The following is a 13,495-nucleotide window of genomic DNA, read 5'->3' on the forward strand; positions in this document are numbered from 1 at the left end:
TGTATGATGTGAGGAACAGGTACCTTTCAAATCAATTTGGCATAGGTATAAGAGACCTGCTTTCCCAAAATTGCTAAATTTAATGTGCTGTTTGTGTCCCCCCCCCTTTTTTTTCCAGACTGGAATTGTGCATCCAGTTTCACTAAGTTACGGGTACAATGGATTCACTATCAGCTGGGGGAGGAGGATCCTTGGAGGAGTAGAATATGTTTTTTAATTTTATAGGTAGTTTAAAAGTAGAATTAAGATTGTAATGGTGAATTCCATTTATTTTATCTGATAGCCCTTTAGTGTATGAGATAGCTATGGTTTTACTGTAATCTATATAATTTGCATTTTTTGGTGAAGTTTTATGAAGAATTTCACTGATGGTATATTTGCTATAAGTCATTGTTTATAAATATGTTGCAAATAATTTGTAATTATTGTTTAACAGCTTTTTCATTAAAGCAAATTGTTACAGCTCTGTTTTTGAGGGTGCTAATGATTCCATTTTTGTGAAGGGTGGTGGTAAGAGTTGCATGTATATATTGATTGGTATGTGTGGGTTTATGGTAGACAGTGAAGGATAAACTGCCTGAAGGAAGACGTGTGACCAGTGTCCAGGAAAGGGAGCGTGTTTTGATTTTTAATTTCAATGGTAAATTGTATGCACTCGTGTAGTTTGTTGAGGTGGTTGAGGGAGGTATTTAATATCTGGTAGCTGTGTAGCTAGATAAAAAAACATCTTCACATATCTAAGCCAAACTGTAGGTTTTAAAGTAAAGGAAGCTAGAACATATTGCTGAAATGCTTCCATAGAAAAATTAGCAATTTTGGTAGTGGTGAGCACATGGCTGTACCTTCTTTTTGTAGGTAAAAATTATTTTGCCACATAAAGTAACAGAAAAAAGGAGGTAGAGAAAGAGTAAATGTAACAGAGGGGTTGCATACTATCTGCTATACTATTATTCATCAAATGAATTACATTATGAAGAAAAGTGGTTTTAAAAACTGAAATCAAAATAAGAAATTTTCAGGTTAGCTATTTATTCTGATGCAGCTAATGTTACATTCCTATTTAAATCAATAAATCCAGTATCAGTCTTTAAGATCCCTATACTAAAACTGAGTAACTGCTGTAAAACGTTAGATATAAAAATCAGGAAAAACACTATGAAAATAGGTAGGAAGACTTTTCAAACTGCAGTCTCAATGAGATATATAAAACAAGTAACAAGTATTCGCAGAAATCCTGCAAATACTTCCAATTATTATTAGCCTTGTCTTTTTCTCCAGATTTTCCCAAAACATTTCTATACCTGGTGAGATTCCTTTCTCTGCTATATTAGATCTCAAACAAAGACCTTGTTTTTATTTTATTATTATTATTTCATGTCAAGTGCTCTAATTACTCAAAAAAATTCCTCCATTTCTTCCTTGGAAGAACCTTCTTCCAAGGGACCATAAGCACAAATAAGTTTCATTGCCCATTTCCCATTTTGAAGTTTGCCTACATATCTCTACTTGAAACTGACTTCCAATCTAGAAGTTCATCTTATTTGGTGTTGAATGCTATTGCTAATCCTCCTTTCCTTGATTGTTATTACTCAAATATAACATTCTATACTTATTTAGTAAGATCTCACTTGTTTTTGTTCTTCTTTGCCTCAATAATGCCAATTATGTACACATGGTTCTTTCCCGGTTCAGAAAGTTCGATTTCCTTTCTATTGATACTCCTTATACTGATGGTTCCTATCTTAACTCTTCTGACATTGGGCTTGTTCTTCTAGATGTTAAGTTTATGTTTATTCCAGTTGTTGTTGGGTTTGTTGAGTTAATTCTGCTGTCTATTTCCATATTTAATTTGCCATTTTCACAAAAATTTAGTCTAAACAGCTGAAATTATTTACTTGTTCCACAGGTTCTCCATTCAGGATGCAGTTGATGTTTTCAATGTTCCTCTATTTTAGTCTCTTTATTGCTGATTTTCAGACCAAATTTATTATAACAATCATTAAATTTAGTCATGGAATCCTGCACACATATACTGGATTTATTTAGGAGCATAGCGTCATTTGTATATAGATAACTGACATTAATATCTCTAAATCAAGCTTATTGCCCCTTTCTTTCATAATGTGCATCCTTGTTGGGTTTGTCTCACAACACCTGATCCAACATCAAACCATCTTCCTATAACTTCTTCAATTCTTACTGCCAAGTTACAACCTAAACGTGCATTACAACGTAATGCACAAAATAACATCTCATTTACACATTATCAGAGCATTTTGAACATCTTTTCTTGTGGCACTTGTTATATGCCTTTTCCAGATCTACAAAATTTAGATACAGGTCACTATTACATTCCAAGGATTTCATGACTATTTGTCTTAAAGTGAAAATCCGATCCTGATAACCTCTCTTTATTTATTTGGTCTTAACCTAGCTTGCTCTTCTCTAAGCTTCAATTCCAGTTTTGTTAAGCCTTTCCTCAAATAGGCTTGCATAAATTTACCAGGAACACTCATCCACTAATTCTCATTTTAGTTTTTCTCTTTTTACAGATGGGTTCTGTGAGAACTCTACTCCAATTGTCTGAAATTTGAACCTCTAAACAGGCCTTCTGAATTATTCCATATGAGAATTTCTGGTCAAAAATCATCTACTCCAGATACTTTTCCACATTTCAGATTTTTTTTTCCTACCTCAATTATTGAGGTGTTCTCCTGATTGCATTCCTTTTGAATGTTTTCTATAATCATGCTGTTGCTGCGTGTATAATTTTTTGCAAAATAATTACTTCAAACATGAAGAATATTCTTAATAATTTTATGTCTTCATCTTCAGTTTTCATGCCACTTCATCATCTGATTCCTTTTATAGATGGGTTCTTGATTCACTTTATTCATCTTTCTCTGTATTCTCTCAGAACACAAGCTGACTTACTTGCCAGAAATTTCAATACACTTTCATTTTGAGTTTTGTATACTCTTTCTCCTGAAACTCAGGAAGTTCACAAGTCCAACATGAAGTTTTTTCGATTTTTCTATCATTACAAACATCACCACAAGCCTGCCTAGCAAAATCAGGGATTCAGGATCTGTCAGTGAATCTCTGAGATTTGTTTCTTGTTTTCAAACTTTTTTTTTTTTGAATAACATTTGTGTACCTCTGAAAGCTCCTCAACCGTGATTTTTTTAAAGCCTTCTTTCAAACTTTTCTACATTATATTCAGTTTTATCCTGCTTAAAACTAAATAGCAACTACTTCCTATTCCAAAAGCTCCGTATAGTAATGTCCTAAGCCATCATGAAGATATCGCTATCAACAATCACATAATCAATGAGACTTCTTATTTCTTGTGTTTTCTGTCCATGTGAATTTGTGCACATCTTTATATTGGAAGATGATGTTAGTAATGACTACTGGTCTATATCATGAACAGAAATCAGTTAATCATTATTGGCTTTGCTCTTTTCTCCAAATTTTCCACACGTGCTCAGTAATCATTTCCTACTATTTAGTTATATAACAAAAATTAAAGTTTTATATTAAACCATGCAGAACTATCATATGATTGACAATGTGCATTTTATCTTATGAATGACACCGAAAAAGGATATAGCATATGGGGAAATATTTAATAAATTATCTGCCAGTTACATTCTGTTATTATAATTAGGAAAAACTGACAACATTTAAATATCATGATATTTTTGAATCCTCCCTGAAAAAAAAAAAAAAAAACATGCCATAAGGAAGATGTATAACAGAGCAATAAAAAAAAAAAAGTTTTCTTCAACTTCATGTGGTAGAATAAAACTTTTTTTTCCTTTCATCTTTTTTTTTTTTTTCCATTTGGGAAAACACCATACAAATGAATATGCACCACAGACATTTATAAACAAAGGACACAAGGTCAAGTCTATGAATATTTCACTGATAGTGGTGTTAAAATGAGTCAAAGTTTGGATAAAATAGTAGCTAATCCTTGTTGAAGTATGAGGGAGTGCTTTATTGCATATGTTGACTTCAAAAGTAGTCTAAGGTCAGAGAGAGAGAGAGACATCCCATCAGCAATGGAACACTCTTCAACAAAGTATCCACGTGTAGTAATTTATCCAAAATTTGGAAGATCGTTATTTTAAAATTAACTTCAACTGAAGAGCCATTGAGTGCCTAATATTCAAGTCGACAGATATGTCATGATATGTGTATGTGTTTTCACAATTTTAACTTTTTAACATTGCAGTATTGTCATGCAATGTATTGTATGACAATACTGCATGTGAATTTGACAATACAAATGTATTGTCAAATTCATTTCAGTAAAATTATGAAGACTGCAACTGTGTTAGGAATAATTAATTTCCCAATGTTTCAACCTTCATATTAAGGTCATCATCTGGTGCACACACGTGTATACACACAAAGACAAGATATATTACATTTCAAATGTGTCCTGACAATTGTGAGAAAATTTGAAATCCTATTTCATGATGAAATCCTATTTCCCATATATGAAAAAAATAAGTATTTTATGTATTATTTATTATTTTAATTATACTTAACGTTGTGAAATTTTTTATTCCATATAAAGTTATTAATATTCTTTCTTACTACAGTCTCTGTAGATGGAACATTAATTGTTACAAAACTGGGAGATGGTTAGGGAGAAAGAGCACCATATTTAAGAATATTTAGGGATAATAGTTATATCCAACTAATATTTATAGTTAACTATTTATATATACCTATTAACTATTCTATTAATAGTTAGAATAGTTATTAGGGAGAACAAAATATTTAAGAATAGTTAGGGAGGAAGGGCACAATATTTAAGAAAATGTTTATTCTTCTAACCGTTCACTATTTTTGTTATCTGAACTAATTCAGAAGGTGACGTGTTTCAGTTATTGAATAGACGTGTATTTTGAAAATCACTGCACTTTTCGTGTATAGTAAAGACTACGCTGCTATCATTTGCAGAGCTACTTTAAGATCATAGGTGTAATTTTGAGTAATTATATTGAAGAAAATGATAATAAAATTACATAAATGTTATCATAATGGTGTAAATCAGCAGAAGTAAATCTGTTGCTTCAATACTAGTCTTTACTTTTTCCTCAAATACTAGTATTTTATGACACTAAGAAATTTTAAATTTTATATTAATTCTCTTGTGAACCGTTCAAAAGTAAACTATAATCAGAAATATCATGTCATTAACAACCGACTCAACCAACTAACAACCTCAGCTATGCAGACAAGACAAAATAAAATTAATAGACTCATCTTTAGCCAAGACGCAACAGCACTTGGACAAACTATGCCAAGCTGTAAAAATATGTGTATTGACAGTTAAATGAAATAAAACTAAAATATAAATATAGTACAAGGTTCCATCATTACAGAACACAACCAACCTTTAGAAAAAGTAGACGACTTCCGATACTTAGGTGCAAATATAAATAGTATAAATGACATAATATTAAGAAAATATAAAGCTCTCAATCAACACAGGAATCTAAGGAATATATCGAAATTGCCCTTCATTACTTTGGAAATAAAAATTAGACTTTACAAAGCAACCTCTCGGGCTATCTTATATCGTGGAGAAACATGAAACATTTCCACCCAAAAAACACAATAAAAACCACTAATAGCTTTAATACAACCCGCTTAAGACTGTTACTCAATTACTCTTGGAAAGATCATACTCTTAATTCTACTATTTTAGAAGAGGTAAACCAAAAACCCTTGATTGAAACCCAACACAGACGACATCAACTTGATTGGCTTAGACATCAACTAAGACTACTACTTCCCCATAATTTGATATCTTATTTTTATACACCCCCTCAAATGGACAAAGAAGACCAACTAAACAATTCTGGCAGTATGTTAACCACCTTATCAGCACAGATACTCTGTCTCTCCATGAGAAATAATTCAACTGGCTCAAAACAGATGCCTGGAAAGCTACATATAATAATTAACTTTTTCTTATTCCTATTTATTTAATTTGTTTCCCTACTTACAAACTGTAAACAAACTGTAAATAATGATCAACTTACTAGATAGCATACCCTCTCCCACCAATGAGCTGTGGATTTGAAACTAGCAATAGGCATGAATGTTTGTAATTGCTATTAGGTGAGAAACGAATTTCTTTGTCTGAAAATACTAGCAATGGAGGAAAAGATAAAGACTAGTATTGCAGCTGCAAATGGAAATTTAGCTAATACTGATGTACATCATTATGATAGCATTTACGTAATTTTATTATCATTTTCTTTAATGTAATTACTCAAAAGTGCACAACATATGTTTCCTATGTAGGAAAAGTGGAGTCATTTTCAAAATACACGTGTATTCAGTAACAAACACCTCATCTTCTGAATTAGTTCAGATAAAATGTGCATATTCTGTTTTATATATATTTCCACCTGCAAGCAGGCCAGTTTGCCTGCTTGTGGAAAGAAAAACCCCAGCTAAACTGGGGAGAAAAATCCTGCAGTCCATGCCCAAGGTCAGCTAACTTGGCTACATCTGAGAAAGATCCCAAGCTCCTCACGTCAGCGACAGAAATTGAACCCAGGACACTCCTTTCCCAGGCACATGGTTGCGAAGCGTATAGCCACTCAGCTAATTGCACAGACTAATACATAGATACATATTGAAATTATATTCTGTGAAATCTGAATAAATTCATATGGAATAAGAGAGAAATTAGTCGGACACTAAATTAGCTGTATACAAGACAGTGTTCAAACCAGTTTTAACTTATGGATCTGAGGGCTGGGTCAGAAGTAAAACACTTGACCAAAGACTAGAGACCGCAGATATGAGAGTCCTGAGAAAGATTAGAGGCATGAACAGATGGCATCAATGGCAATATCATATTAAAAATGAGGATATTAGGAAAGAACTTGACATTGTCAGCATCCAGGAATGCATTAGCAGAGCTAATCTCAGGTGGTATGGTCACTTAAATAGAATGGGAGAGGAAAGATTAGCAAAACAAGTGTTCTCTGCCAGGTTGGCAGGAAAACGACCCAGAGGAAGACCAAGATATAGGTGGATTGATACGGTACAAAGTGCCTTAGACCAGTGCTTCCCAAACTTCTGGATGTCAGGGCCCCCTTTGCAAAAATTAAAATATTTCACAGCCTCCCCTCGAAACAAAATCGTAATACAGAGATATATTATTATAATATTTATTGTATTTATATTCAATACAAAACATACACAGCGAATATTGCAAAAATCAAATGCATATATTACATTTTTTGCCTCTTACCGTTTGGTTCTGAAGACGATGGGGGCTGTTCTGGTAAAATATGAAATACTGTCCTCTTTTGAGTCTGTTTCTGCTTCTTCTGATTGTTCACGGGAATTTTTTATATTTTTTTATCAGCCACTTATCCATCTCAGGGTTACATTTTTTAACGTAGAATAGATCAAATAATATCACCACTTACCGATACTGGCACACCACAGACTGATAACATGAAATTAGTGAATATTACCTGAATAAGGGAATCCCCGGACCAGGAACATTTTTCTCTTTTGTGACTTTTCTCCCTTTAAGGTAATTAAGCCTAACAGACAGCAAAGGCAGGTTATTAAAACGTGCATATGATTGGTGCGGTATTAACAAAAGATCGCGCAACCGAAAGATAAAAGCATAGCTGACAATTGAGTTGAAATGCTAACTCTCTTCAACCGAATTCCATATGTGAAACTACCATAACATTCATTATATATATATATATATATATATATTACTTAGTTTTAACACTTTTACGAATTTTAACACGTTTGGTTGAATTTTATTGCTGCCTTGGGAAATCGAACTCACACACATCTAATTAATAACAATAGTTTTTAGTTAGATATTATGTTTGCCCATGCAACATATGGTTTTGTTTCAGTCTATACAGCATAGTTTCTGTATGAGGGGACATGTGATTCATTAATTAGTGTGTTTTTATCCCAGTTCTCTAATTGCACTATTTGTTGAGAAATATATTACACAGACTCCTCATTCCTTATTCACTGGCATAATAAAAGTACTTGTTTTTATTGCCTCTGCAGTATAGTGGCTGTTAGGGAGGGCATGTTGTTTACCACTGCAAGTGAGTTACTATCTCCATACATGAACTTGTTTAAGCTTTTTTTTCATGCGTGAAGTATATGCGAAACTTTTATTGGTAACAGAAAACTAGCTCGGATGACAGTGATAATATAAAACGAGTTTTGATATGTATATAAAGTCAATATCAACAGTCCCTGATTATGAACGCGTGACGAAAGGGACAGGAAGATTTGGAGCTTCCCTGGAGAGCATTCGAAGTAAATACAATTAACCACTGCTTTGAAATGAAACATATGAATAAGCAATATTTACTAATATTCATTAAGCACCGAAATACGCAGGAAGCAAAGTTTGTGAACCAACACCAATGCATGAATTTTTCCATTAAAATATAAAAAATAACAAAAAAGAAATAAATAATAAAAGTTAAAGACGTTTCTTTTAAAATAAAAAAATCTACTTAGTCTTAAAACATTTTAAATTTGTTTTCATTATTTCACGGCCCCCTCAACAAAACCTACGTCCCCCAAGGGGGCCGCAGCCCACAGTTTGGGAAGCGCTGCCTTAGACTATAGAAATATAAGATCTGATAATGTTGGAGTCTTGACAAGTAACAGACTGATTTGGAGGAAAATTGTAGATAGGAAGTTAGTAATGATGTAATTTTTTCATGTAGTACTGTCATATCCTGTACACCCCTTGAGGGTACATAGCAGGAATTTGATGATGATGAAATTTACCTTGCACTGCATTTACTTTTCATATTTCAGTATCAATACAATATCATTTCAATTTTCTAGCGAATAACATTTTCAATGAATTTTTTCCCACGATCGATAGTTCATGGGATTAATTTTCTCAGCAATTACTTGTCCGCAAACCCAATTCAGATGGTATGCCAAAGTGAAGATTTGATCAACAATTATTCTACTTGTCTGATCTCCAGTGGAGAGAAAAAAAAAAACATACATCAAAGCTATATTCTATTTATAACATCATCATCAGATGTTTGTTAATATAGCTTGTCTTCGTATGTATATGTGTGCACTCCAGATGAATATAAAGGTCAAAATGTCAGGAAATTAAAATAATTATTCCTAACACGGTTGCCTATAATTTACTGAAATGAATTCTGATCACCGTGTAATACTAATTCAAAGGATATCTGTCAAATGACTTGGATTCATAATTTTTACAGTTTATTTTCTATGGTTAAGTTTATGATTTCTTTAGTCTGCAAGTCTATAATAATGTCTGAAATTCAAGCTGCAGAGGGGAGGGAAAATTATAACCAGTTTTCTTGCATTTTTGTTATATTTACATTATTATTGTATGTGATGCTCAAATATATACTAAATTAATTTGTGTGTTCTCAAGATGCTTATGTAAATTCAGAAAAATATTAGAAGACTTAAAACGTCTACTTTTGTTTCTATTAATATTGTTATATTAAAAATAAATATTTCATAAATCATAATTTCTTAAGAATGATGTATATAAGTCAAAATTTTAAAAAAATTTTAAACGTGAATAAAATACATATATACATAAATACAGAAAAAGTAGCAAAACAAACAGGCAAACTTACTTAACTTGCTCAAAAGGGGATCAAATTTAACATAGAGAGATAATCGTGCTAATGCTGAATCCTGAAGGGCCTAACATGAAAAACAAACTTTACAACTCAGAATTATATTTTAAATTAACATTTAAGACAAAATTACAAAATATTCACAATCAAGCCATGCACAATAAAAATATTAACAATTAATGCCATACAATAAAGAAATCAATAACTAACTATAAAATTTAATTTGCACATTCTTTCCTTCTTCCTAGTACATTATTCAGCTATGCTTCTTTTAAAAAGGTTGAACTAGAACTATAGTGTTTATTTCATTTACAAATTCATATTCATGACTCATCTTTCTCTCATATCCACTGCTGTGCATGCAATGTGCACAATGATGGACATACGTACAAATAATTTGAATTATCAGAATCCCACATAGTTTGTCGATGCCAAATATGTGGTCTTGTTGAAAAACATTAAAAAAGACAACCAATTTGTTGCCTTTTTTGTTTATATGTTTACTTCATGATATTTTCCCCCCATGCATACTGTTTTCTCTAAATAATTAATGTGTGATGGAGCCATTCTATTCATTGTTGGTGTAATATTAAATATGTACAATATTCAATTCACACACCAACAAAGATGAACAGCAGGGTATTTAAATATATTTTTGAAAACAAGCATTTCACCATCCTAAGAGATGAGCTGTGATTCATAAATATTACTTATTAGTTATATTGATTAATATAGCATTCATTCGAAAGCATCTCTGACAGTTTGTTTTTCTGGTGGTGAGGGTGGACAACATTAGTAAGGCCATATTGAAATATAATTTAAGAGCATAATGTAAAATTATGTACCCAATAATTTATTTATTCTAGTATATTATGTGAATATACGAAGGTGGTCTGAAAAGTTCTCGGCCTAACAATGAAAAAATGAATTTATAATTTCAAAATTATTTTTATTTTTCAACATAATCTCCTTTAAGGTAATACATTTATTCCTCCAGTGCCATTATTCCATCTTTGTAGTTGTTCTCAGTAAGATCTGTAAAATACCGCTCTACAGCTGCAATCATCCCTTGATTCGAAGGAAAACGTTGACCAGCGAGGAAGAGTTTTAGTTTTGGGAAGAGACAGAAGTCAGAGGTAGCCAAATCTGAGAAATAGGGTGGATGTTCCAACAATTCACAGGGCAGATCCCTTAATTTTCCCATTGCCAAAACACCTTTGTGGGCAAATGCATTGTCCTGATGAAACATGACTTTTTTCTTCTGCAAACTGAGTCTTTTCTCACAAATTTTTTCGTCTAGTCTGGTTAAAAGATTGGAATAATATTCCCTGGTTATTGTTTTACTCTTTTCAACTAAATAAACAAAATGCCTTTAACATCCTAAAACACCAATACCATGACCTTTCCTGCTGATGGAACCGATTGTCATCGGTGCTGAACAACCGGCTTCTGTCCATTGTTTTGATTACTGTCTGGATTCTGGTGTGTAATGGCAAATCCAAGTCTCATCCATAGTAATAAATCGACGCACAAAATCAGTTTTATTCTTGTTAAAATGCTCTGAGAAGCATGGTAACCATCTTGCGTAAAGCTTTTTCATTTGCAATTCTTCATGCAAAATATATCCTACACGTTCTTTTGAAATGCCTATATTCTCAGCAATTTCACGCACTTTGACTCGCCTGTCATCCAATAACATATCGTGCACTGATCAATGATTTCTGGTGTTTGTTACACTTTTTGGACATCCTTCACGTGGATCATATTCAAGGCTGGTACAGCCAAGTTTAAACTCGGCAACCCATTTCTTAATTGTCAAAAATGAAGGAGAAGAGTGCCCATAAACTTTTATGAACTTCGAATGAATTTCTTTTGGAGTTAAACCTTCTTGTAAAAAAATTTTTATAACCACACGATACTCAATTTTAGCCATTTCAAGGGCTATAGACAACGCTTTTGCTTCAGACAGCTGTATAAAACAAACTACTTGATAGAATGACTTGCAATTTCACATGAACGCTTAAGAGAGATGTACCAACTTAGAAAAAAAAAAAATAAAAATCTTGCCTACAGTATTGCCATCTATGGTTGTGGCTCAGAACTTTTCAGGCCATCCTCGTACATTCAAAAACATTAAGTCAAATAAACTTTGGAAAACTATTTCTAGTAGAATTTTAGACCAAGACTTGTAGCGATTATCACAAAAAAATGAGCAATGGTTTTGCAATCCAGAATTCCTCTCAAAGAACTATAATGATTTCTATCTAAGATTAACTATATCTCTCTCAAATATCCACTTGAAAAATTACATCAAATAATTCAAATGAACAAATCAAATTTGTTGTAGATATTCTCACAATCAGACCCCTCAGTGGCAGCCTTCACTACTTTATGTTCCTTCTCCAGAAAGGAAACTAACACATGGAAATAAAGTCACATCATCATTCTAGCCAAAAGTCTGGTACCAAGAAAACTTTAATCCATCATTCTCATTCTTACCTTTGTTCCACAGATATATAGTATTACGAGTCAGAGTTTGCTAAATGATACACATTTCTTTCTAATCATTATTGCAATCAGTTCATTGAAAAATAATGCACTATAATAATCATCTACCTTCTCAAAAGATATCTATTAAAAAAACGGTATATTACATTAATCAAACTGACTCAGAGAAAATGCACAGATTTCTCTGACAGTCTGCAAGTTGTCAATTTACTAGTTAACTTTTTATATAAATTAAATGCACTGTCAATTGACTGCTCTTTTCCTGTCGGGTATCATCTCCTTCCAGGAGGTTGACTACCATGAGCTTCCACCATGTATGGTTTTTGTGCTTCTCTCTTACATTCTTCATAGCACAAAAAGGTCCAGTCCTCAATATTTCCCATCCAATCTGTTCTTTGTTTTACTTTTCTTTTATCATTCCTTCTAAAGGTGTTTTTTTGTATGGATTCATGCCTTAGTATGTGACCAAGGTAGGTGGTTTTCCTTTTCTTAATGGTTTACAACAGAGTCCTATCTCCTCCAATCATCTCTAAATTATTTTCTAGCAGTCAATCATCTCTAAATTATTTTTCTAGCAGTCCATGGGACTCTAAGGATTCTTCTGAGGATCCACATTTCAAGGGCTTTTAGTTTATTTTCACAATATTTTGATATTGTCCAGGTTTCTGCTTCATATAGCAGCATTGACCATACATAGCACCTGGACAACATAATTCTTGTTTTAGTGTGAATTTCCCTTGAGGTCAGAATGTTTTTCATGCTAATAAAGGTTGATCTAGCAATTTCTATCCTTAGCATTTCCTTATCACACTTTCCATTCTCTGTAGTTAGTTGATCCAAATATATATATATATATATATATATATATAACTCTCTACTTGAGCTAAAGTATTTTCTCTGATCTTAATATTTATATTGGGTATTTTTTTCTTTCTCTCTTGTTACTAGCATGTTTTTTTTTTTTTTTTGAAGTTGAAATTAAGTCCATATTTTTCACTTAGTTTCAGCATCTCTTTTAGCAGATTTGAAGAACTTTTTTATTTTCATCCAGCAGTACCATATCGTCTGCACATCTTAAGTTGTTCATATTTCTGCCTCCTATGCTCACTGCTTTAAATTTGGGCTAATTGCTGGAAGATATTTTCAGTATAGAGGTTAAACAACATAGGAGAAAGAACACAGCCTTGTCTGATACCCTTCTTTAATGTGAATTCCTCCAAGGTTTCCCCTGATATTTTTATTGAAGCAGTTTGCTCCCAATATAGATTAATCAGTAATCCAATATCTTTACCATCTATTCCTAATTT

At 32.5% G+C, this 13,495-nt stretch overlaps 1 protein-coding gene across 3 annotated transcripts in view; it reads right to left on the reverse strand.

Annotated features, from left to right (window-relative positions):
* Positions 1-13,495, reverse strand: part of LOC150107309 (transforming acidic coiled-coil-containing protein 3-like) — a 319,360-nt gene that overhangs the window by 168,865 nt on the left and 137,000 nt on the right. For all 3 annotated transcript variants that reach the window (XM_090391174.1, XM_090391175.1, XM_090391176.1), the window contains one exon: positions 9,678-9,747. In XM_090391174.1, the coding sequence (XP_090247300.1) occupies positions 9,678-9,747 (70 nt within the window). The remainder of the gene's footprint in view (positions 1-9,677; positions 9,748-13,495) is intronic.

This window comes from Typopeltis vanoorti, chromosome 4 (assembly GCF_054136105.1).
Source record: "Typopeltis vanoorti isolate ZY-2024b chromosome 4, IOZ_Tvanoo_1.0, whole genome shotgun sequence".
NCBI lineage: Eukaryota > Metazoa > Arthropoda > Arachnida > Uropygi > Thelyphonidae > Typopeltis > Typopeltis vanoorti.